General features: G+C 37.3%; 1 protein-coding gene across 2 annotated transcripts in view; it reads left to right on the top strand.

Moving 5' to 3' along the window:
* Positions 1 to 27,463, top strand: part of LOC131060112 (endo-1,3;1,4-beta-D-glucanase) — an 83,065-nt gene that overhangs the window by 33,947 nt on the left and 21,655 nt on the right. For both annotated transcript variants that reach the window (XM_057993216.2, XM_057993218.2), the window contains exons 3-6: positions 21,273 to 21,393; positions 21,605 to 21,695; positions 21,921 to 22,010; positions 22,221 to 22,321. In XM_057993216.2, the coding sequence (XP_057849199.1) occupies positions 21,273 to 21,393; positions 21,605 to 21,695; positions 21,921 to 22,010; positions 22,221 to 22,321 (403 nt within the window). The remainder of the gene's footprint in view (positions 1 to 21,272; positions 21,394 to 21,604; positions 21,696 to 21,920; positions 22,011 to 22,220; positions 22,322 to 27,463) is intronic.

The following is a 27,463-nucleotide window of genomic DNA, read 5'->3' as shown; positions in this document are numbered from 1 at the left end:
AATAACACAGTGAGAGTGCATGGTGGCTCAACTTAAGGGGAAGTTTAGGCCCACCAATTATGTGCTAGATTTGTTTAAGAAGCTCCAAAACCTATGTCATAGGGAGATGACTATGAAGGAATACATGGAGGAGTTCTATGGACTATGCATTTATGTTGGTCATATAGAGTTTGACATTAGGAAGTGTCTAGTTATGTAAATGATTTGCACATCTCAATTCGAGATGATATTTGTTTGCTAGAAATCATTCTATGAAGGCCTCTCAATTTACACTAAAATTAGAGGCTAAGTTGACCCATAGAAAATTGAGTGCATGAAGCAAGGGCAAGGATATGAAGGGCAAATTGAGTGGTTGGGAGGCAATTAATGTGTGTAGAGAAGATGCACAATCTAGTTGTGCCACACAAATCTTAAGTGTGAGCAAAGCTCTTAATTAATGAGGGGGTGAGAAGAGGAAAGAAGGCTGCAACAAAGGTTTTAGTGGGGACTTGCGTATATGTGCTAGGAAAGCCATTGGGCATTTGAGTGTCTAAATGTCCTAGAAGAGTATGGTGATGTAGAGATGTGCTTGCATGTTGCACAAGTTGATAAAGATGTGTTGAGAATAGAAGCGGAAAGTGCAAACCTAGAGGTTGGAAAGAATTTAATGATGCATAAGGTTTTTGCTAGAACTTGTGCATGAAGATAAGGAATTGTGGTTTATGAAAAGCCTTTTCCACACCATATGCAAGTTGGGAGAAAAGTGTTGCAAATTGATCATTGAGATGTTGTAGAAGTTGGGGTTAAAGATAGTCACACACCCCATGATATATATGATCCCTTGGTTGCAACCGGGACAACTCATGGTGATAGGGTAGCATCTAGTTTCTTTTTGCGCTAAAGGATATGAGGACATGGTATGGTGTGATGCAATCCTAATGAACACACAATGTGTTCCAAGGTAGGGTGGTATGATCATTGCACAATACATGATGGATATGATAGCCACTTCATTGTTGAGAAGTATGGTAAGAACATTGAATTACTTTTATGAAGGTATAGGAGAGTCTAGAAGGGCCAAGTGATGCTATTGTTAGCGAAGGAGTTCAACTAGGAGCTGGGAGACTTATAGGATTGCTATCTACTAGATGCCAAGTCCATACAGAAGGAGCCACTTAGCTATGAGGAGCTTGAAGTCATTGGACTATTTGAGGAGTTTGCAAATGTGATTGGTTTAGGAATACTAGATGGATTGTCACCAATGTGTAACATCTCACATTGCATTCATGATATAGGAGCATTTGGGTCCACAAGTAATCTTGCATCACCCACAAGCAAGTAGTAGTTCAAATTTGGTTTTCATTTTCTCCTTGTGCTCTCTACTATCATCCTGATGATGGATGACAGAGTGTGATCCAGAACGTTGATGCAAAAAACTCACACAATCAAATCCAGAAGCATATTCAGATAAAGTTCAATTTTGGTTTTCACTCTAAGTTTTCAAGATTTTCTTTTTGCATTCTTTTCAGATTTTTTCTTTAGGTCTTTTCTTGGTTTTGATGGTGTCTAATGAATGGTACAATTATTAATTCTTACATAATGCAAACAACTATTTTGTTCCTTCAGTGGTAGGTGTTGACTATCTTTCCTTTAGTCCATGTGGCACTTGGTTGTTCACTTTTGAATTTAGGCATTTTGGTTTAACATTTTATTCCTCTCGGGCCCACATGCTTAGTGGGCATATTTCTCAAGTTGGGATCCATGTATCTATGTGGATGATTTATCCTCAAAATAATGGTTTATGGGTCCACATTATGATGTGACTAAAATCGTTATTCCCTTGTTTCCTTGTTTCCATGGTAATTCCAAATTTTGATGACTATGATTTTTCTTGGATTGCAACCTCTTAGCTCAACCCATTTAAATGCTAAAGTATTTATGTGTGGGTTGATATGTTGACTAAGTGGTTGAAAATTCCCTAGAGACTTGATCGCTTTCAACACCATATTATACCCATTTTTCGTCAACCTTTACTATTGGGTTTGCACACTTTGTAATGTCCCCTTCTCAGTGATGATGCATTCAATGGTTGATTGGCCTATTCCGGAGACCCGTAGGCTATTTGGAAAGGAGAATTAGGGTTTCCAACTTTTGTGGAGTTCTGCACGAGCTTTTTAGGGTTAGGAGGGAATTCTTCAGTCCTGCTTGTGGTTTCCTTCTGGGTTTTCCATGAACTCCAGTGTGGCATAACATGCAATTGACTCTTTGGTGAAGTGTGAACTTACTATTTTTAGTAAGTTAGGGTTTGGCTGTTTTGATGATACAATTTTATTGAGCTTTCCAAGCTCTCTTTGGGTGCGAAGATCATGCTTTTCAGAGCAGTATTTCATGACATAATTTTTTAGTAAGTGGCAGTATTGGGCTTTTCTATTTTTAGCAGTTTTGGATAGGGTCCTGATCCAGCGCAGTTCAATGGTCTTCATTGCTCAGCTTCATCCTAGATTTTGTTGATAATCAGTATTGGAGTTATAAGTTATTCAATTAAATATTATTTCCTTATCCTAAGGTTTAATATTTAATTATTTTATTATTGATTAATGTTATTGGGAATTGTGCATATCAAAGAAACAGTAATCGGGAAAAAAACTCGATTATACCCGACTAATCGGGAATCGGCTATCTGGACGATTTATTCCAAAAAATTGCACTGTAAAATCGTTGATTTAATTCACGATTTTCAACGATTTTTTGCCACGATTAATCAGCAAAAAAAGACAAAAAACGGCGACTAATCGATGACTAACCCCACGACTAGAAAATCCCGCGTGAAAAACCCTAAAACCACAAAAAAAGGCGCGCAAATTTGTCGGGAATTGTTACAAGTTAATCGACGCGAAAGTGTATTCACAGTAGGGCTTCTTTGGTCAACGCAGGGCTTCTTTGAACGACGTAGTGCTTCTTTGGTCGACGTGAGTTAGTAGAGCTGCATTTTCTTGGAGCCAGGTATTTATCGGGCCACCCTATGGTATTGGTACACAATATTTTTATGCTGTGTAGCTCATAAATTATTTGTATTTACCGGGCAACACAGTATTTTAGTTTTTAATGTATTTTACAATATTTTTATTGTTTATTGTAAAATTCTTTTGGTTGCGGAATAAATGTAAGTTTTTTTTGGCTTTGTTATTTGTATCTTGTCCAGACTCCATACGATGTACTCTAGTTTTGAATCTTGATATTATGTTCACTTTGCGTTTGAATTTTTAATGTATTTTACAATATTTTTAAGTGGTATTTTACAGTATAATACTTTAAGAGAACGAGCTACAGATTTTAATGTTAATAAAAATACTGTAAAATACACAGTATACATTAAAAATAAACTTAATGTATACTATGTATTTTACAGTATTTTTATTAACATTAAAATCTGTAGCTCATTATCTTAAAAATACTGTAAAATACGACTTAAAAAATACTGTAGCTACACAGTATGCATAAAAAATACAGTATTAAATTTAATACCGCCACTTTACTCAGGCAAAGGAAAACTCAAATACATTCAATTTTGGAAGATTTTTATCCATTGTCTTCTTGTGAGTGGTTTCAGTTTTTCAAGATGATGATGCTTGTTTATTTGTTTGTTGTATCATTTGCAATTAAGCTTATAAACACAAACCCCTTGTAAACTTGCCACTTTGCTCAGACAAAGGAAAACTCAAACACATTCAATTTTTGAAGATATTTATCCATTAACAGATTGCTGATTGAACATTAGAATGACAGAAATTTACATCAGATATTAAATATTAACAATATGCCCATTATCAGTGACCAAACAAGTACCATGGAAGTGCTCCTTGCTGTTCATGTCTACAGAGGTTTTAGTGAGTTTCCCTATTTCTGTAGCAGCCAGAATAATGATGCTGCAGACTGAAAAAATGCCTCCAAAAGATTCGAACAGACCTTTCCTTATTGCTTTAGCTTACCAATCTTCAATGCCTATCCACATTGCAAGATATGCTCAGCTCATAGACTCCAAAGACCAGGGCAAACTGTTTAGCATGCATTGTATACTCTGCAACTTCTCAAATCCCTTTCATTTCAGAATTAATGAGCAAGGGAAGGTGTGAAATGAAGGCAGAATACCACACCTGGAATAATTCTTTGAGACACCCAAACCCTTGAATATGCTTGTCCTTAAAGTAAGTCGTCACTGCTTATATCCTTGTTGCCACACAAAAGTACTCAAAGCAGACCCCACATACAAGATCACCAAGCTGGTAAGGAAAGCCCACATTCTTCCTTCTTCACCCTAACTGCAGTATGGTATCCAACTTATACTTGAAAATGGCCCATGGCAAAACACTAATTCCTTCGCATAACAAGTAAAAACTAATGCTTCTAATGTAGGCATCCAAAACCAACTAGAGTTGATTTCTAATGTTGATTAAAAATACACTATACTATATAAATCTTGTTTCAACATGTTTTTAAAAAAGATTAATGACACCCTTGCCCATTACAAACACTTTATTATCATTTCCCAATTTAACTTCCGACTCAGAATTATCTAGAGGAGCAAACAGATCTCTATTTCCTATTATATGATTACTGCATCCATTGTTTGAAAACCAAATATCATTATGGCAACAGTGCTATCTTCCTTAATGGCTATTCGCTAAGTCTATGCTTGCAACTATTTGTCTTCTCTTTGTTTGTTGCACTTAAGAGACTAGTTTAGCTTTGTATTGGACATCTAATTGTATCATTTTCTGAAGCTAGTTAGGGATTTTTGGAGGTCTTGGATTATGGATTATGGATTTTTGGAGGTCAGCAAGTTAGAAAAGAGTTACTCCTATACAACAATATTAACATTTTTTTCTTTCATATGGGTATATCTCTTTGAATTCAGTTTGGGATTTGATTACCCTCTATTGTTGAAATTTCTGATTTGTGTTTCTACTTTCTACCATATCTTAAGTTGTTGCAATCTTGAAATTCAATTACATTTAGATTTCCAATTTCACTTGTCAATTAAATTCAAATGCAATTATTATACACAAACCTAACCCTAGATCCCTAAGAATTAAAGTGTAATGTCTTTGCAGAATTGATTCTTCATCACAATGCCACGTCTAAAAGACTTTGCATGGACACATTGCACAACAATTCCTGGTAGCACGAAGGTCAAGTGCAATTGGTGTCTAGAGGACGTCAATGGTGGAATTTATCGTTTCAAATGACATTTGTCAAAAGAACTAGGAAATAACACTGAGATATGCAAAAAATGCCCTGCAGATGTCTCGTATCAGGCAAAGCAAGCCCTTGAAGGGATTGCTGATAGCAAGGCCAAAAAGGCAAGAACAGAGGTTGAACTAGGTTCTAGTTCTGCAAATGCCAGGAGGAACTGTTTGAGTGAGGAGGATGGTGAAGAAGGGGGTTTCAATGAATCTGGGTCAACACCTAGTTCTATAGCACGTGGACCAAACACAGGTGGAGGAAACATTAGTACTTTCTTCCAACCTCGTACTACACCAGGATCGCAAACCACTTTGGAGAGTACAGGATGAAGGAAAAATGTCACAGAACAAGCAAATAAGGCAATCGGTAATTTCTGGTACTCTCATTTGGCATTCCATGCTTCCAGAAATCCATATTGGCAACCTATAGTAGATACTATTGCAGCTGTAGGTCCGGGTTTTCAAGCCCCATCTTTTGAGTCTTTGAGGGTTGGAATGCTACAAGATGCAGTACGGGATGTTGAAGATGTTGTTAAAGAGCATCGATTACAGTGGGCTATTACTGGTTGTAGCATTATGTCAGATGGCTGGACAGATAGAAGGAACCAGACTCTCATTAACTTCCTCGTCTCTTGTGAGATTGACACTGTTTTTTTGAAATCTGTGGATGCATCTAATATTTCAAAAAACACAACTCCATTGTTTGAGATGTATGAAATGGTAGTTATGGATGTCGGGCCACAAAATGTGGTTCAATTTATCACTGATAATGCTGCTGGGAAACTTTTGACAGATAAATACCCTTCTATTTTTTTTACACCATGTGCAACACATTGCCTTGATCTAACCCTAGAGGACATTGGGAAAATTGAATGGGTTAAGGAGGCATTTTAGAAGGTTCACATGGTGACCAAATTTATTTATAATCACACAAGGATTTTGTCTATGATACGCTCTTTCACTGGGGGCAAGGAGCTAGATTGACCGGGGGTGACAAGATTTGCAACAAACTTCCTTGCTTTGCAGAAACTATGTGAGCAAAAAGTTAATTTGAGGCGAATGTTTGTTTCAGCTGAGTGGATGGAGTCTAGCTTCAGAAATCAAGCAAATGGCATAGTAGCGATAGAGTTCATCTATTCTACTAGCTTTTGGGAATCGATTGAACAAATTGTTCAATTTTCAGAGCCTCTAGTAAAAGTTTTGAGACTAGTGGATGGGGAAAAACCCCCCATGGGATATCTGTATGAGGCCATGGAGAGGGCCAAGGAGGTGATAAAGAGTAAGCTGGGAAATAACATGGATATGTATATGTTGTTGTGGGACATAATTGATAGGAGATGGGATGGATAGATGCACACTCCTCTCTATGTTGCGGGATACTTTCTCAATCCTTTGTTATTCTATAAGACTTCTGTTGATGTGTATTTTGTACACGACCAAACACAGAATAAAATGCCTAAAAGGTACCTTATCCTCTCTTGAGCAAAGTTCCTGACTGTTGAAGATCTCGTCGAAGGATCAGTCAGAGTAACTCCAAGGTTCTGTTATGTAGGATCTCTACGTGTGGATAAGCTCTTCGTGGTATGATGTGATTTGCTGGAATCACAAGGGGACTTACACTTAATGACCTAAACGTCCAATTTGCTTTAAATGCTACTGGAACACAGGATTTCACTAGCCTAGATTTTTGAAAAAAGGAAAAAAGGATGAAGGCGAGGGTAGGATCTAATTCTGACACTAAGAATGTAGGAGCAATGAATGACCTTTGATGAAATTCTAACTAAGTCTTGTTTTGACATCCCAAGACCATCTCCACAAGGTTAGTGCGATCTTCGGAGGAAAGCTTTATGATGTTCAGATCATCGCTACAGGCATAGACACCATCAGGCTGATGCATATCAGTGAAGAAGCGACAATTGAAGTTAAGCTTAAGTTGAATGATTCCAGTTGACTACACAAGGCAAGCCTGCAATCAACAAACTGCTAGTAGTATGGATATACAAATTTCACCATCAATCAAACACATTTCTTCCACTCATCTAATAACATGAAATCAAATTTGAGAAGTATTTGAGAAGTTGAATCGACCCATAGATTTCACCCTTTCTTCAATGAAGTTTTACAAGTCTTTTACAACATCTTGGCAACAATCTTTGCCTTCTCTCTCTACTCTACTCTAATTACTATACTATTAACTGACTATTCACTAACTATTTACCCACTATTTTTCCACTATTCACTAACTACTTTCTATTCCCCTTTACAAAATGAAGAGTCGGGGCTTATATAGTGCCCTTAATACAATTCAATGGCTAAGATCAATTTGAGATCAATGGCCAAGATTCTACAATGAAAACCCTAATTAGGGTTTGTTACAACAAACTCAATTCTGACCAATGAAATAATTGTATTAATTGGACACATGTCTTCTTTGGAATATTCGACCAATGGATAGCTGGGGTAGGTACATCGAAGTTTGTGCCACCTTTAATGAGTCAGGTACATTGAATCTGGACATGCTGAGGTGGACCAACCCGACTGGAGGAGTGATGATTGGGATGCCACCTTGTCCGACACTTGTAACTTGGTAGATATTCAATTTGATGTTGCTGAGAAGCTAGCTTTAATTAACTCTTCTGAAACTATCTGCTTCTTCAACGAACCCTTGCTTTGACCTTTTATCTTTGATGTGCAGGATGATGATGTACCTCGCCTTGGAATGCTGGATTGGAAGAGGTTATTCTTGATGATGCTTGACCGAAGAAGGCTGTCCTTGTCAATGCTAGACTGGAGGAGGTCGCCCTTATCTTGGCTTGATCTTCTTTGATGCGGGTCCACCAAGTAATTGATCCTCCAACCTTGGGGCCGCCATTTGATGCCTACACAAAAAATTAAAGTTAGTCTTTGAGCATTAAACCTTAAAGCATAGAATTTAGGACCTTCCAAGAGAATGGCTTAAGATATTAATTTGGAAATGACATGATAAATCCAAAATTCTCATTTCTCAAATTAATGGCAATGAAATCAAAATAAATCTTGAATAAGAACTTCAAAATGATTCTTCATACCTCCTCCTTTGAAAGCCTAACTATAAAACCTTGAAAATGATGAAAGAAGACCGGATTTTGATGGACAAGGCTTAGATTATAGTCCTCCCTTGGATGAATTACGCCTCCATTAGCCTTCAAAATGAATTTCACCTTCTTTAGTCTCCACACTTGGCAAAAAATCGCCTTCCAACACCTTCCAAAATCTGGAAATTATCCTTTAGCTTGCCCAATTTCGCACCTCCAAATATGCTCTTTAAATTCGCATGAGAGATAATGCAAGAATGATTTGAATTTGCTAAAGAACCTCTCCCATTATATAGAGCGCTCACCTTGATTCTTGTTGAGGCCAACTTGACAAAAGGAAATAAAAATGAAATAAAACCCCCCTTTTTGAAGGATGGCCGACTTGGCAAATTAGCTTTAAAATAAGATAAAATCCCACTTAAAAGGAGGCCGACTTGCTTGTAAAAGCAAATAAATGTATTTGAGCGCTCACCTTTATTTAAAATTTGAAAATTAATTTCAAGGCTTCAAAGGTGGGTTTTTTCATTTGTTTTAAGGCTTAGAATTTAATTAATCAAATTATGAATGCCTTAATTTATGCGAACTTGCTTTAGTTTTCCAAATGTCTTGAAATAGGCAAATTTAATGAAAGGCTATAGGCTAGCTTAGGAATGTTAAAGCCTGATCAAGACTCCTTAAGCATCAAGATATCCACAGTGATGGTTTGAACCCCTTGTCTAGACTTGCTCACTAGATAAAATTGAAATTTTCTCAACCAATATTTGCAAATTTCCATGCCTTTGTATTCTCAATCTTGTAATTTGCCTTAGACTCAATCAAACAAGGTTGAATAATAGATTTTTTGATATTTTCGCCTTGGACCCTCTGGAAGGGTTAGGAGCGATTTTTGCTTTTTGTAGCTCATTTTTGATCATTCCAACTTCAGTCCACCTCTCAATGCTAGCAAATATCTTTCTTCTTTCTCCCAATCCAAGTTTGATTTCGTTTTGCAAGGCAAAATGGGAGATTTTAGGATTTTTGCCCTGGACCCTCTGGAAGGGTCAGGAGCGAATTTTGAGTTTTAGGCATATTTCTTCATGCTTTTAACTTGACATCACTTCTAAGGCAAAGAACATCATGCCTCCCTCCCATCCAAATCATGAATAGCAAGATCTTGTCTTAATTTTTTTGCAAAAAAAGGGGAGAACTTGGAAATTTCGCCTTGGACGCTCAGGAAGGGTCAGGAGCGATTTTCCTCCTTATCCTTAAAACCTTCATTCTTAACAATCCCTTTTCACTTTAAATCAATTCAAACATTGTTTCAAGCCACTCCCTAGGCCTAACTTCACTCAATTCTGGAGGAAAAGTCCAATTTTAGGTTTTTCGCCCTGGGCCCTCAGCAAGGGTCAGGGGCGATTTTCCTTATTTAGCTTGATTGATCCTTTGTTGGCCATCCAAATTGTCTTCACAGGATAAAACATACCTTTTCACCTTCACTCCAACCATAAAAATCATTTTGTCTTTGCAAGAAAGAGGTGTTTTTGAGAATTTCGCTCTGGGCCTCTTGAGAGGGTCAGGAGCGAATTTTGCAATTTTAACCAAAATGTTCCACATTTCACTTTGAAACCTCTTTGTCAAGTAAGATCTCACCCTGTGATATGCTATGAATATGATTTCATGTCCAAGAGAGGTAAAATACTGTGTTTATAAAGAATTTTGCCCTGGACCATCAGTAAGGGTCAGGAGCGAATTTCCTCTTCTGGGCAAAATTCCTTCATCTTCAAGCGAATTAGGGGCTCTATTAAGTTCATCTCACTATTCATCATACCTTTGGCATTTCAATTCAACCACAACTAAGGAAAAAACATCTCCCACAAGATTTTCGCCCTGGACCCTCAGCAAGGGTCAGGAGCGAATTTTAAGTTTTCAACAAAATCTTTCACTTTTTCAAATTGACACTTTCTCAGGTGGGTAAAGGGAGATGTCTTTATTTCACTCATGTTTTAAGACTTGTTCTTTTTCACTACAAAATAAGTGAAATTCAAAATTTTGCCTTGGGCCTTCAGCAAGGGTCAGGAGCGAATTTACCTTTGTTGCCCAAAATTCACCATTTTTCATGCTTTCAAACCTCCAAATGCATCAAGTGATATCCAATCTTCCTTCTAGGAGACCCTGCATAAAACAAGTTAGCCAAAATTAGTGACAAATAAGCTCAAATAAGATTTTCGCTCTGGAACCTCTGGAAGGGTCAGGAGCGAAATTCCTAATCTTGGCCAAAATCCTGACTTCATTTTCACATTTTTCCATCCAAACAAGTGTTTTGCCCTCAAAGATGCTTGGGAACGAGTTGGTTCTAAGTTTGGGTCAAACTAGAATGCCTTATGGAGATTTTCGCTTTGGACCCTTTGGAAGGGTCAGGAGCGAAATTCGCCTTGGACCCTCTGGAAGGGCCAGGAGCGAAATTTGACATTTTTAGACTCTCCGTCAGGATAATTTTATGGAATATAACATTTAAGTATAAGTGATCACTTATACTTTAAGTTATATTCCATATATACTTTCAGGATGTTTGAGAGTGGTTTCAGACCTCCAAGAGCTATATTGCAAAATCTAGTTTTTGGAGGATTTTCAGTTTTCCAGACTTAGTCAAATTTCAGGATCAGGACATTCCAGACTTAGCCAAATTTCAGGATTAGGACATTCCAGACTTCCATCACTCATCAACTTGACCTCACTTCAAGCAGAACTTGCTATCCAGGTGATCCCCTTGGCGACACTCGAAAGCTAAAGGCTAACAGATAAAACCCTAAAAGACCTAGAAAACAAACCCTAGAAAGCAAAACGCAGGGGTCCCCATTTGCAATGGGGCGATGTGTGAAATGGTCACAACAACTCCATACATGGATATTGATGCTAAGATCAAACAAGGCTTCTTCAAGTGCATGGAGAAAATGTTTCCTATTGTGGAAAAACTTGATGCGGCTACGACAGAGTTGCAAGTGTACAGACAGGCTAAGGGTTTTCTCTCTTGTAGGGCTGCCCTGCAAAGCAAGAAGACCATGCAACCAGGAAGACTCTATAAAATTTTGAGAATCTCTTTATTTTGCCAACATACTCATTAAGTTTGTTAAGATTTTAAGATAGTCTTACAATATCACCTCCATATAATGTGTTTTTCAGCTCAATGGTGGGCTTCTTTTGGAGATGAAATACCAAATTTAAGGTGGATGGCGGTGCGCATTTTGAGCCAACCATGCAGCTCATCAGCTTGTGAGCGTAATTGGAGTGTTTTTAAACACATACATTCCAAGAAACGCAACCGCCTATCACAACAATAGATGAATGACTTGGTATTCGTTCACCACAACCTCCGCTTAAAGATAAAGAAAGCTCAAGGTGAGAATATTAATATATAGTTGCAATAGTTGAAATTGCATTCACTATTCATTATGTTTCTCATTCGTAAGGCAAAGACTAATTTCTACGTGGCAAAAATCAGGAACTATTGAGGAAGACTCGCCAATTGACCTTGATGAGATAGATCCAGAGTGTGAGTTGATTGCTATTGATGATGATGATGATCATGATGCTCCACTTGAGTCTGAAGATTTTGATATCATGAGGGAAGCCAATTGGGATCTTGAATGGTTCAATCGAGCTAAGAGAGGCTCTCACTCGGGAGCTTCATCATCAGAGCCTGCTGCCCTCTAGCATGTCATTGTGTATAGTTGATTTTTTGGAATTTTGTACTTAGTTTACAGGTTGACTTTGTACAAAGTCACAAACTATATAGTAATCGACATTTTGACATCTATCACCATCTAGATATTATTTATGTTGTGGTGTTTTTTTGCAATTTAATTAGTGATATGACTATAAACAACGAAAATCTATTTTCTACAATTCATATGTTGAAGTGTCTATTTTATTTGCCTACAATATCTCTATGCTATGGAAATGTCCTTAAATATTAACAAAAAGTAGTTTTTGATTGTTTTTCTGCAATTTTTTACGTTTTTTTGTAAATCCGATTTTTTCAAAAAATCTTATACTTTTGTTTTGCCGATTAATTCCCCAAACGATTAATGTTTCTTTGGTGCATATTATGATTTATCCTAAGTCTACCAGGTGAATTATTTGTGCCATGAGAGGGGACGCCAAAATGAATAAGGTGACTTTATTTTATTTGACAAAGTATATTCTATGCCAAAAATCGTGGTCCCCTTTGCTAGGCGTGATTTTGACTTAAGGGGGGACGCCATGCTTGGGTCCACCATTGGAAATGAAATGCAAATTGGAGGTGAATTTGGAGGGAGTTGAATTTGAATTTCAGACTCAAAAATCTATATATACAGGTTCTTGGCTCCTCATTTGATCATCCAGAGAAATTATAATGTTATGCTGTCGGAATGACTCTAGACTTCTTCGAGGGTGAAAACATCCTAGATTTTCCTTTGTAGTTTCGAGTGTGAGACATCACTCCTAGCTGTGGTTTGATTTGGTAGATTGTTTGGTGTTCTTGTGGATTGCATTTGGTGTGGATTTGAAGAGTTGGTTGCTGCTGTAATTTTCAGTGTTGCTGGTTCTAGTGTGGCTGAAGCAAAGATTCGATCCTACCTCCCTTCCTGTGCGACTTATCATTCTGGGTACTGGCTCGAACTATTTCTATGCACTAGGCGATATGTTTTGTAAGTTTGCAGCCCCTGATTCCGAGTCTTTGATTTTATAATGCAAATTGTACTTTTCCAGCTTAGGCATGGGTTTTGGGAGTGCATTGGGATGCGTGTTAGGCATTTTGGGGTGTTTTGAAGCTCATTTCCAGTTGGTTCTTAGCTGTTTTGTTCCTAGTGTCAGTTTGGGTGAGTTGTGGGGAGTGTTGAGTGAGTTTGAAGAGAGTTGGAAGCAATTTTAGTGTGTTTTGTGTTGCTGGTTATGCATTTCCAGCCTGCTGCTATCTATATCAGATTTTAGGAAGTTGGTGTTTGAGTGGGTTTGGTGATAGTTATCTTGTGTGATCAGCATTATTCTTCTATTCTATCTTTCCTATATTTTGTAAGGTTGAATAGTAGTACTATCAACCACTTCTGGATTGTAAGCATACCCGTTGAACAAGTGGAAGAGGTTGGCTTGCCGCCTATATTTGATATTTGTAACTTTTGTCCTCCCACTGAATAAGTGGTTGAGTGATATTGTCCTCCTATTGAAATATGCGGTGGAGTGATCAGTTTTATGTATTGTCCTCCCGCTGAAATATGCGGTAGAGTGATAGTTTTATGTAATGTCCTCCCGCTAAAATACACGGTAGAGTGATTGTGTTAAGTTTCTTGTTGTTTTCCTTGGCTGGTTTACCGCCAAGAAGTTTAGTTTCTATCCTGTTGAATAAGCAGAAGGGTTGACTTGCCGCCCGTGCATTGTAATTTCAGTTTGGTTTATGGTGCTAACGATCCCTGGAACACCATATGCTCTCACCTTCCCAGATTGGGCTCTCGATGAACAAAAGGTGGAAGGGTTCCCTTCAATTGCTTTGGATTATTTCTCTAACCTTAACAGGTTATTGTGTTTGCTCTGTAAATCTCATTGAAAAAATAAAAAAAAATTAAGGGGGTTTATTACAAGGTTGCAATGTGAGAAACCACTTCTTTTGTCCTATCATGTGCTTTGTAGCACCTGAGTTCACATACCAGATGGAGGTAGATTGTGAACCATCTTTTGAAGTGTGTGCTGAAGCACATATTCCTCGTCGGGAGGATCATTTGCTTCAGCAACATTGTTTTGTTGCTTTTGTTTGTTCTTCTGTTGTTATTGTGGTTTGCTGCTTTGAAAGGGCTTCTTTGGATGTGATTTGTTGGAAGATCCTTTGTTGAAGGAGTTGTACCAACAATTCTTCACATCATGTCCAACTCTATTAGAGAATGGATAGTTCTTTTGAGGTCTGGATGAATTACCAGATTTGGGTTGTCCACCAAATTGCTTCATAGGCTTCTTGCCTTTATGATGAGTGGTCATGGCATTATCCTCCTCCTCATGTTTGTGCCTTGGAGATTTTTCTTTTTGAAGTAGATTCACTAATTTCTCAAAGGTGGGTGTCATCTCTGTGACATTCAAAGTTGTCACAAAGACCTTGTATTTGGACAATAGTGCCCGTAGAATAATAGGCACCAAAATTGCATCCTCAGTCTTTTCTCCCAATGCTTGTAAGGAAGCTCTCAACTTTGCAATCCTTTTAAGGAAGGATTCTAACTGTTCTCCATTCTTCATCTTTAGGCTATGTAGCTGACTTTGCAAATTCAAGATCTGATTTTGATTCTTCGCCTCATACACTGTCTTTAGCTTGTCCCATGCATCTTTGGTTGTGGACGCATCTCGGATGAAGGGCTGAACATCATTAGACACATTGAACATAATGATCAATTTTGCCTTTCTGTCAGAGTGATCAAATTTTTTCTGCTCATCAGTGTCTATTTTGTGTCTTGTTGTGGTTCTATTGACCACATTCCAGACTTTTTCAGACTCGAGTTGAGTTTTGAGTTTTGAGTTTTGTCTTCCAGGCAGAATAATTGTTCCCACACAACAGCTGAGAATCTAGAAGTAAAATTCTTGGAGAACTGTCCGCCATGTGGCTAGAAAAGGAAAAAAAAATAACACCCCCCTTTGAAAAGAAAGAAACAAATAACTCCCTTATAAAATGACTTGCAGATAAACCTTACACAACTTAATATACATCTATTGCACTAGAAACTCCCCTATAGACATCTTGACATGAGTTTAGGACAAAAATACATATAACACTAAAATATACCACATTACATGGTACATAATTAAACCATATTACCACAACCATGGAAAGACGCTATAATAATACCTCCTATAGTGCAAGCTTTGAGAGAAATATCAATTACTTCACTGGTTTCTTCGCAGAAACAGAAGAATCTAATTCTCTTCTTTAGATCTTGGACATTGACCATTATTCCCATCATTTACGTTTTTCATTAGACTTCGTAGGTTAAGATGTTGTTGGCAGAGTATATGTAGAAGATGTTGCAGCGCAATCACTATCGCAATCTGTGGCACACGGATCTCACCAATGCAATCACCGTGGACACTCCCTATTGCTTTAGCAGATCCAGGAGGCGTCGATTACCGATTCAAGATCTTCGAAGGAATTGAGCACTTTCTGGACTTTTAGATCTTGGTCTTGGTGAAATGACCAAACTCCTATGCAAAAGGATGAAGAACCCACGACCTTAAAGCATAGACTAAAATCCACACTGATCAAAAGCAAAAAAACACCTTTCAGACCTGCAACTCGAGACCTCACCAATGTACAGGAACCGCAGATAAGACAGTATGATCCGGTCAGTGCAAATTCACTACCTCCACACTCAAATAGAGGTAACACTCAGGCGATATGGTGTGTGGATTTGATCATGTGGTAAACCCAAACCATCATGGGTAAAGAAATGTGCCAATCAAACCCACAAAAAAAACTAGCAACCCACGCTCCATGGAAATGCCTATCACGCGATTTTCGGCTGGAGGGAGGCTCTTGCCAAGTTTGAAGCCAATAACGTCCTATTGGGAAAAATCGCGATGCCCTATTTTCGGGCTGAGAGAGAGTTTTGAAAAAAGTTTATAATGGCTTATTCATATATTTCGCGATCTCCATTTTCAGTTGAGAAAGGCAGTTTGCAAACGTTTTAAAGTTAATGCCTTTCCTTATACTTGCGATTTTCGAGTCAAGGGACCACTTTGTAAAGTCACAAAATTAAAACGCTTTTACTTATTCTCGCGATTTTCGGCCAAGATGGGCGTTTTGAAATTTTTTATAAATTTTAACGCTTTTCACTTAGGTGAATTTTGGGTCAAGAGGGGCGTTTGCAAACTTTTAAAAAAAACGACGCCTTCCCTTCGATTTTTGAATTTCGGCCTGGAAGGAAGTTTTGAAAGATTTTTTTTTTAAATTTCACCTTCTCCCTATTATGCGATTTTCGGTCTCAAAGAACTTTTGAAAGCTTAAAAAAAAAACGCCTTTCATGTTTATTTGCATTTCGGGCTAGAAGGCAATTTTGAAAATGTTACAAAAATAACGCTTTGCCTCATTTTGAAATTTGGCCTGAAGGCTCACTTTGCAAACTTTAAAAGTTTAAAACTTTTCTTGACTTGCACGATTTCATGCTTGCCCATTTTCGGGCTGAAACCCACTTTTGAAAACTTTAAGTGTGACGCCTTTACTTAACTTGCGTTTTCGGCTAGAAAAGGGAGTTTATGAAAAGTTTTAAGTTAACGCCTCCCTTCGTGCTTGAAGTTCGGCCTAAAGAGGCCTTTTGAAAAGTTTATGAGGATTAAAACGCTTTTCACTATTTTTGCGTTGGGGAGGCATTTTGAAGAGTTTTTTAAGTTGAAGCCAAATTCGGCCTGAAAGGCCTTTTTGCAAAACTCATGGATAACTGAAATTCTTGCCTACTTAGCCAATTTTCAAACTCATGCAAAAATTAGTCTCCCTTGTGAGAATTTTGAACATTTAAAAATTGCCAGACTCTCTGCAAATTCACCCCTTGGCCCTGCGACTTAAAATTAACAGACGCCTGTTGACGTGTATTTTGTACACTATCAAACACAGAATAAAATACCTAAAGGTACCTTATCCTCTCTTGAGTAAAGCCTCTGATTGCTGAAGATATCGCGAAAAAGGATCAATCAGGATGACTTCAAGGTTCTTGTATGTAGGGTCTCTACGTGTGGATAAGCTCTCTGTGGTATGATGTGATTTGCTGAAATCACAAGGGGACTTACATTTGATGATTGAACGTCTGATCTGCTTTGAATATTGCTGGAACACAGGCTCTTACTAGCTTTGATTTGGAAAAAAGGAAAAAAAGATGAGGGCGAGGAAAGGATCTAATTCTAATACTAAGAATGTAGGAGCAATGAATGATCTTTGATGAAATTCTAACTAAGTCTTGTTTCGACATCCTAGGACCATCTCCACAAGGCTAGTGCGATCTTCGAAGGAAAGCTTTATGATGTTCAAATCATCACTGCAGGCATAGACACCATCAGGCTGATGCATATCAATGAAGAAGCGACAACTGAAGTTAAGCTTAAGCTGAATGATTCCAGTTGACTACACAAAGCAAGTCTGCAATCAACAAACTGCTAGTAGTATGGATATACGAATTTCACCATCAATCAAGCACATTTCTTCCACTCATCTAATAACATGAAATCAAATATGAGAAGTATAAAGACCATGCAAATTGTCGAATCGACCCATAAATTTCACCATTTCTTCAATGAAGTTACAAGTCTTTTACAACAACATCTTGGCAACAATCTTTGCCTTCTCTCTCTACTCTGCTCTAATTGCTACTCTATCAACTAGCTAATCACCTTCTAACTACTCTCTATCTGTCTTCTAACTGCTTCCAACTATATTCTATTCTAACCATCTCTACAAAATGAAATGCCAGGGCTTATATAGTGCCCTCAATACAATTCGATGGCTTAGATCAATTCGAGATCAATGGCCAAGATTCAACAATGAAAACCCTAATTAGGGTTTGTTACAACCATTACATAACATTTAATGCTTGACCAATGATAAAATTGTATTGCTTGGACACATGTCCTCTCTAGAAAATTCCACCAATGAATACCCGGGGTAGGTACATCAGAGTTTGTGCCACCTTCCATGAGTTAAGTACATTGAATCTGGAAATGCTGAGGTGGACCACACTGACTGGAGAAGTGATGACTAGGATGCCACCTCGTCTGACACTTGTAACTTGGTAAATATTCAACTTGATGTTGTTGAGAAGCTAGCTTTAATTAATTCATCTGGAACTATCTGCTTCTTCAACGAACCCTTGTTCTAACTTCTTGTGTCCTTGATGTGCAGGATGATTGATGTACCTCGCCTGGGAATACTGGATTGGAGAAGTCGCCCTTGATGACGTTAGTCCAAAGAAGGCCGTCCTTGTCGATGCTAGGCTGGGTCGAAGAAGGTCGCCCTTGTCCTTGCTTGATCGTCCTTGATCTGGCTTGATTTTCCTTGAGGAGATTCTTCCGACTTGTAGATCTTTCGAGCTTGGGAGTCGCCATCTTGATACCTACACAACATTTCACAATTAATAATATATCTTGAAGTGTAGAAAGGAAGATTCAAGATTCTAATTTAGGAAACTTCATGATAAATCTTGAGTTATCATTTCCTAATTTAGGATTTTCAAAGCAAAATTTAAATCTTCAAAAATGGTGCCAAGGTGATTACGCCATACCTCCACTTGGGAATTAATTCTAAAAAAATGATGCAAAAATAGGAGAATTCGCTAGGCAAAATGTAGATCAAGACTCCCTTTAGCAAAATGCGCCCCCTTTAGTCTTCACAAGCATCAACTCCACCACCTCTAGCCTTCAACACCTTCAAAACATCTGGAATTTATCCTCCAATCTAGCAAGAAATACGCCTCTCCAATAGCCTTCAAGATGAATTTCGCCTTCCTTAGTCTCCACACTTGGTAGAAATTCGCTCCACACAAGCTAGATTTCGCACCTCCTTCCTTGCTTCTCTAAATCGCACTTGAAAGAATGAGTGGATGATTTGAATAATGAAAAACACCTCCAATATATAGAGCGCTCACCTTCTACATCTCTCCATAGGCCGACTTGGTGGAAAAAAATAAACAAAGATTAATAAAAGGAGAAGGCCGACTTAATTAAGCAATAAAAAAAATGATACCTCAAGCGCTCGTCTTTTTAAATTTTAATTTAATAATAATTAATTTCGAAATGCCTCAATTAATAATTAAAAAAACGATTTTCAAAGGCTCAAAATTAATTATTAAATGCTATGCGCTTTTCATTAAATGTCAATTTGATTTTAAAATATCTTGGAGTTTTAGCGAAATTGGCATTGAGTGTGTCTTAGAGGACATTGGCGCCTAGGCATGGTAAAATATTGATTTGTAAGAACCTCGCCTTGGTCCCTGGGAGAGGGACAAGAGCGCCCCTTCATTTTTTGACCTTGTATTTCTTGCTTTTCACGTTCAAAGTCTCTTCCTGGACGTCCAAAATGGCACTCTTGCTTGGAATTTTGAGTTTAATTCGTGTGACCTTTGGAAGGAGCTTGCCTTAAAGCACTTTCGCCCTGGTCCCTTGGTGAGGGACAAGAGCGACTTTTGGTTCATTGCACAAACTCTTGATCATATCAACCTCGAATTACTTTCTAGACGTAGAACATCACTCCCCACTTCATCTTGAGTCCTGGCAACAAGAAATAGCATTTCAAAATGTTAGGCACTTAGGCATTTTGAAGATTTCGCTCTGGTCCCTTGGAGAGGGACAGGAGCGATTTTGCAACTATGAGCTTACTTGTGTTTTGCTAGCCTTCGAAATTATCTTCATTGTACCAATCACGCCCCTTTTCATTCATTTCAAACATAAAACTTGCTTTGCCTTTGCCCGAAGTTTGTCTTGTGAGAAAATCGCTCTGGTCCCTTGGAGAGGGACAGGAGCGCCTAGTGCAACTTGGGTTGATTCTCTCCTTTGTGGCCTATTCAAGTTATATTCAACGGGCAAAACATACTTCTTTTGACCTCTTCAAATTGCGAAATCACTTAAATCTTGCGAGGATAATGCAAATTCGGAATTCAAGCTCCGGTCCTTCAGTGAGGGACAGGAGCGATTTTTGTCCTTAAGGCCAAATCACTACAATTTTCATCTCAAATTTCCTTTGCTAGGGAAGATTTCACCTTACTTCATGCTATGAATAAAAGTTAATGTCCAAAAAAGGTCTAAAATTGTGCATATAAAGAAAAGCGCTCTGGTCCTTCAGTGAGGGACAGGAGCGAATTTGACCTTCTAGGCAAAAAAACTTCATCATTTCATTGTCAAGTCTGGATGCCCTATCATGCTCATTTTGTCCTTCATTGTGTCTTTGATGTTTCAATTTGACCAAACAAGGTCAGGAATGACTCAAATAAGCCTTTTCGCCCTGGACCCTTGGTGAGGGACAGGAGCGCTTTGCCTTGGTCCTTGGGAGAGGGACAGGAGCGAAATTCGCTCTGGATCCTCAATGAAGGACAGGAGCGAAATTTGACTTTTTGAACTCTCTATCAGGATAATTTTTATGGAATATAACATTTATGTATAAGTCTTATACTTTAAGTTATATTCCATATATACTTTCAGGATGTTTGAGAGTGGTTTTAGACCTCCAGGAGTTATATTGCAAAATCTAGTTTTTTGAGGTTTTTCAGTTTCCAGACTTAGTCAAATTTCAGGATCAGGACATTCCAGACTTAGCCAAATTTCAGGATCAGGACTTTCAGACTTAGCCAAATTTTCAGGATCAGGACATCACTCAAGCCGGACTTGCTATCCTATTGATCTCCCCGACAACACTCAAAAATGCAAAGGCCAACTGACAAAACCCTAAAAGACCTAGAAAACAAACCCTAAAAAGCAAAAAAAACATGGGTCCCCATTTGCAATGGGGCGATGTGTGAAAACGTCACAACAACGCCCCATCTCCTTATACGGCCCATGATTCAATCCTCTGATCATAGACGGGATCATGCTTGACCTCTTATGAACTCCTCAGTTTTTAAGGAACCGGGCGAGCTCACTCTCCTGCAGGATCATTTCTTCACTACTACCTGCTGCATCTCAAAATGGCGGATAAAAAATCAAAATCCTACACCGGGGGTGAGACGAAAATCAGAAAAGAAACAAGGGAGACCCTGTCGGCGACGGGGAGTGTGTGCAACGCACAACAGAACCTTAGTTCAATAAATCAGCATATAGTTATTGGTGGTCTATTCATATCTGATAAAGTTGTAACAAACATATCTCTCTAGAAAATGGTGAATATTATAGTATGTTATTTATTTAAACAAGACTGATTTGTGAAGTATTAATTAGTCAATTGGAATAATATCAAAACAGTTGAATGCTTTTAACATTCCAATTTCTTAACAGCATTTGAATGTGGCTATAGGAAGCTTGCTGACAAAGTAGCGGAAGCTGGATACTTTGTGGTTGTTCCTGATTATTTTAATGGGGACCCATATGTCCCAGACCGTGGTACCATTCAAGACTGGCTCAAGAATCATGGGCCGGTAATGCTTCTTAATGGATATTGTTTTATATGAAAAGACAAATTTTAACATTTGAAACATGTTTGCATTGTTACTTGTTTCAACTTCGAGTAGTTTGGAAATTTGTTTGCTGCACTGCTCCTTGAATTATATAACTTTATCACTGCTTATTTGTGCGAATACCAAAAGTATTGGAAGATGATGTTGATTAGTATCATATACACTGCTTTAGGAGAAAGGATTCGAGGACTCTGTAAAAATTATCGACATTTTGAAGAGCAGGGGCATAACTAGTATTGGAGCAAGTGGCTTTTGCTGGGGAGGTAAGAACAAGTTTTGTTTTTTCCCCTTTGTGAATGATTTGCAGAAAAGCTAGATTTATTTTCAACTTCTGACCCTGCCATGTTTCAGGGTGTATTCTATTTTTGTTGATTCTGAAATAGAATTAATGCTATCAAGTGATATAGTGTGTTAAATAGGTTGCGGATCTTTCTACAAGCCTAGTTATCACCGAAGAGCTTATTTGTCTTCTGCATTTGTTGTTACAGCCAAGGTGGTAGTGGAGCTAACCAAAGGGGTGGATATAAAAGCAGGAGTGTTATTGCATCCATCATTTGTTACCGTTGATGATATTAAAGGTGAGAATGTAAAGCTTATTTTAAAGTTTCTTGTATGTCAATGTTAACCTAAGATTTTTGGGTTCTCTGCTGTATGGTAGTATATTTTATGGCGGTTTTGAGTGTTTCTCTAACTTTAAACTTTAACATTATTTGCATTTGCACTTATATTCTATTCTTAACTTTAGTAGATGAAGGATGCATATATAAGTGTTTTCTTGCTTGTACCAGCGGTTAAAGTGCCAATAGCAATTTTGGGAGCAGAAATTGACAGGATTTCACCACCTGAACTTGTAAAGCAATTTGAAGTTATTTTGTCAGAAAAATCAGAGGTAAACGTTTCATTTTGGTTTCCGAAGTCTTGCATTTTTTTTTCTTGTAAATTACATAGCAAGCCAGTCAAAACTTCTTGTGGAATTTACTCTTTCTAATGATGCTGATTGTGCAAAATAATTTTTTATAGCTCTGCATAAGTTACTTAAATTGTTGATGTATTATTAATAGAAAGGTCTTGAAATATTGTTTTATGGTAATTTTTAACATCATTCAAGAAACTATGCCAGATGATGTACTTGTCCATCATTCTATTGATTAATATGCTTGAATTCTAGATAACTGGTGAATTAATTGAAGCTCATTTTAATAAAACAGGACATAGAAAATACAGATCTGGTGGGAAAAAGTTTATTTGGGTGTAGGCCATGTGAGATGGTTGCAAAAGTTCCTAAAAATGTGGATGTTCAATCAATAAAAAGGCACTAAAAGTCTGTTGGAAAATTAACTATTATGTCACTTAATTAGACATCCCATAAGTGGACAAAGTAGTCTATAGGCTTTGAACAAAACAAGGTTCATTTATGTAAATAAGGTTTGATGTTGAAAAGGTGGAGAGACAGCAGTTTGAGTTGATCTTTATTTGAATTATATAAGCCACTAATTGCCCTAGGATTATTGTCTTCTTGTCAAAACTATGTGTGTGATTAAATCAAGGGCTTGAGTGGTGTAAACAAATGATCAAGATAGATAGGAAATGGATCACATTGAGAAACAATTTTTGTAATCAAATATATTGTTCTTATCTCTCTTTTGTGGGCATTTATTTTATCAGTGTTTTCGTACTGATATGCAGCCATGTAATTAGAGCCAATAGCCTGACTCTTTTTAGGTGTTTATTTGTAGTAAATGGGTAGACGTTTATTGGCTGTCACTATCCTCTAGCATGGTACCCCATGTATGTAAGAAACATAGGTTTCTCTGTTACCATAAATTTTATTTTGGGAGGTTTTTATTGGTAGAAAGCAATTTTATTGGGGATGGCATATGATCAGTGGAGTACAAAAAGAAAAATCGGCAAATTGATAGTTATACAAAAATTAAGAAAAATGATCATATTACCAAAAATTAAAATTGGTTGGAAAAAATCATTATTTACTAGATTTTTGGATAATAGTGATGAGCTGGATCCCAGTCATTTAAGAGTGTTGTTGCTCTTTAGTATGGTAGTGAAGACTATTTTGTTTGCTTATCAAATAAATACTTGGTGGCTACTTTTTGTGTGGCTATGTGGGTGGTTTTTGTTCTCTCAAGACTATTTTGTTAGTTGTAGCTGTTATCAATAAGATTTGCACCCTGCTAAATTTAGAGTTCAGCAATCTATTGAAACATGGAAACACTCCTGGGCCTGCAGGTTGCTCAAAACTTGGAGTGAATCTCCAGAGAAAGCTGGTTCTTCTTGGAACTATCACCTAAACTACTTACTTGTTGGGAAAAGTGGAGAGAAATTGCATAAAATGAAACCTACAACTAATTGCGATGCACCAAATTAGTTTTCAGACCTATACATTCTATTTTAACACACAATTTGTCTCAAAAACAAGATTTTTCTCACACAACTCAAGCTCCACATGTTTATACATCATTGTTTCATAGTAAGGTTAATATTTCTGACTTCATAGAAGGAAAATATTGAATTTTCACAACTAAGAAATGATGAAAACCTTAACTCAAACTATAACCTATATAAAACATGTTATTTCTGCATGAAGGTACTGTAGGAAGAAAGACATATTAAAGGATTGACATATGAATCACTAGAAAAACATCGTTCATCCATGTGGCACACAAAATACAGATTAGAGAAGGTAAACACTTGCTTTATTAATAAAAAAGGTGCTTACAACAGCTGTACATATCTGAATGTCATTTACAATACACAATAGGCAAGAAAGGACCTGTCTCAGGTTACAATATAAGCCTAGAGCAGCAACTAACTTAAAAATGAAGCTTAAGGCTGAGCTTTATAGCTGCAAGAACTTGCTACAACAAAGGAACATATGCTGAGAAATAAATGACAAGAAGGATGTGTTACATTGATTTTCCTTGGTCAATCCTCCTTGGGCGTCTAAGTTGTTTGTTGCTATTTTTTAGCCTTCAAATAAGCTCCAAAAAGTGATTTTTATGAAGAAAAGTCCTTTCCAACTGTTATCCTTTTGATTAGGCTCTTGAATCAGCTCCTAGATGCTTGGAAATGCCTTGGAAAAAGTCTCAAACTACCCTCTAAATTTTCTCAACTGTTTGAAGAAGTCTTCAACCTCCTCCTAGATGCTCTCAACCAACTGGAAAAAGTCTTCAAACTCATCCTAGATATCTCCTTGACTGTTGCAACCTCCTATAGTAATAGGGCATACATTTTGTTTGTTTTGAAGTTGAAAAAGTGCTGGGGTCGGATTGAACTGAAATAGGCCATTAAAGACCCCCAAAACTACTTCAAACTATAGCTCCAAATAGCTCCTTGAATGCATTCATATCCACTAAGGACATTCTCACATGTAAAAATGACACCTAAGAATCCTGAATTTTATACTTTTTTAGTTGTCTTCAAAGGATCCTTTTTGGCAGGACTATAGCATTTAAGAACTTTATTTATATGTTGAGGCTCCCTTTTAGAAGAGGAATAACATGATTTATGGCCTTGAACATAAACCAAATACCTTATTAACCTTTACACTCGATAACATTTAATCTTTTGCAAATGCTAGGACCAAACTCAAGACTTATTGAACCTTGAGAACACAATGTTAAAGGCTATTTTGGCTGCAAGAAAAAATAGACTAACAGTAGCCATTGCAATTTGCCTATGCAAGCCAGGCATGAACCATGGTTTGAGTAGTACCTTCAAATATGTACAAATATAATTTATTTAGGCAAGGATCTGTTAATGATGAGAATCATTGCTCCAATAAATAGCAATAAAAAGTATAACCTACCATGTTGGAAATTGAATTGAGTCGTTCAATTCCTTTTTTAATTAGACCCAACTTGAGGACCGCATCCTTAAGTATGCATGTATTGGCATTTTACTATTAGTACGTTACATAACCTCTGCCCTTCAAAAGCTTCTAATAGAGCATTGACAAAATCAATTTGTAATACATCCTTAACATCTCTTGAAATTGTTTCCATTAGTTAAATTTTACTTGTATTAATCTATTTGTTATATTGTGGTAATGCTAGGTTCTGGTAGGTTTTGGCATACTATCGTTTCTAGTCAGCTGGTTGATTCATTGACTCCGTGCAAATTTATTTGCTTTGCTAATTCTTCCTATGAAAGCTACAACTGCAGCATCTTCTTCAAGCTTCAACTTACCAACACAACAAAGGCCCAGCAAAAAGTTAATATATTAAGGAGGATAGAAAGTATAAAACAATAATTATCTAGTAGCTACAAAAGGAGGCTGATTCATACGTAGGAGGGTTTTCTTGTTAGTGTAAAAATAATGTTAAAGCTTCAACTGAGATAAGCTTAACTATCATTATTTCAATTTAGAATAACTCAACTCCGGTTTCTTAACCAATGGTTGGAGTGAGTACATGTCCACTTGTAGGTATGAACTTAGTCAACCAGATAGCTGTGCCCATCAGTATTCAGTTAGGGTGATGCATGCATTTTGCATGTCAGATTACTATTAGTCTATTCATATGGAGCCTCAGATGTGTTCATACTCGCTTACTTTAACACCCTCTATAATTAAAATAGTGTACATGGGCTTTAGTAATGAGCCGGCAGAGCATGGGCAAGCTTATTTCAGGCTCCTCGTTTGTAGTTTGAAGTTCATTGTTAGCATAATAGAATAGTTGCATGCTTAGTATAACGTTTGTTTATTGAATCTGAATTGTATTGTGAAAGGTAGGCTGGGATGGCTGTTCCTGGGGTAATTGGCACAGTTATTTTTCTTTTTCTCAGTAAAATCCCATGCATTGCAGTTGATGGTGGGGTCAGAAGCACTCTAGAAAACACCATTGTGGTGATAAAAATGAGTTGAACTTTGGTTCTGGCATGTTGTAGGTTTAGAATCTTAAACACTTTATAAACAAGCCACAAGGTCTTATATCCTGGAACAAATAAAGACCTCAAATTGCAATAAAATATCAAAGACAATTTATATAAAAAAGTCAACAGTCAAAATATAAAAATATATCAATAAACTAACTGCAGACTCTAATGATTATTATAAAATGTGCACCTTCACATATACAAGTGTACTAGTTAGTCTAATTTAGACAGAATTTAGTCTAATTAAGAGAGAATAACAGAGGTGCTAAATGAGATTCCAAGTGTCATGCCCTCGCCCTGAAGGGGATATGCATGCCTTAGACAAATTGTCTTGCCAAGAAGAATGATCAGAAAATTCTATTATTGACAATGGCAGGATTAAGACTAAACAGCGATGATGACAATCAATGATTAGGATATAACAGTGAAGCAATCTTAACCAAAGAAAACACTATATGGTTAGTTAAGAAATGTGATTCTTCAAGGGGTGCATCTGCAAAGAATTAATTAGGATAACTAAATGTAATGGAGGGGCATCATTGAGGAGACCCAACCCCTCATGAAAGAAGAACAACTCCAAAGATTGCATCTCTTGAGGGAAATGAGAGGATATTAAGCCACAATAGGAAAAAGTCAACAAAGCATCGAAGAAGAGCAGATTGGTGTCAAATATCAACTCGAGACTCAGTTGGGTCATAGCAAGGTCATCGATTATAATAGACCAAATTACTTGCAGTCATTATTTGTAACAGCAGATTGGTATGCTGTATCTTACCTTATGGACTAAGTGCTTATTTACAATAATGTCACATTTGAATTCTATTAGGAATAATAGGCAAATATATGGTCTATAACATAAGCTATATATATATATATATGTACGGAAATAATGTCAATAAGATTTCTATATGTTAATAATAGGGAATTCAGATCTATATGACAGCTATGCTTAATCTCATATATATACATATACATTCATAGTATGTGAGAAATTAGTTTATTAATGACCTAATCCTGAATCATTCTCTATTGCCCCTCATGAGAATTGGTTGGATTTGTTAGGGAGAGGTGGTATTAATATCTCACAAGGTAGGTAAGCCCCAAGAGGTGGTATGGACAGGTGTTCTTGAAACCTTTAGGG

The sequence above is a fragment of the Cryptomeria japonica genome, chromosome 3 (genome assembly GCF_030272615.1).
Source record: "Cryptomeria japonica chromosome 3, Sugi_1.0, whole genome shotgun sequence".
NCBI lineage: Eukaryota > Viridiplantae > Streptophyta > Pinopsida > Cupressales > Cupressaceae > Cryptomeria > Cryptomeria japonica.
This window is presented reverse-complemented; position numbering and strand designations above follow the sequence as displayed.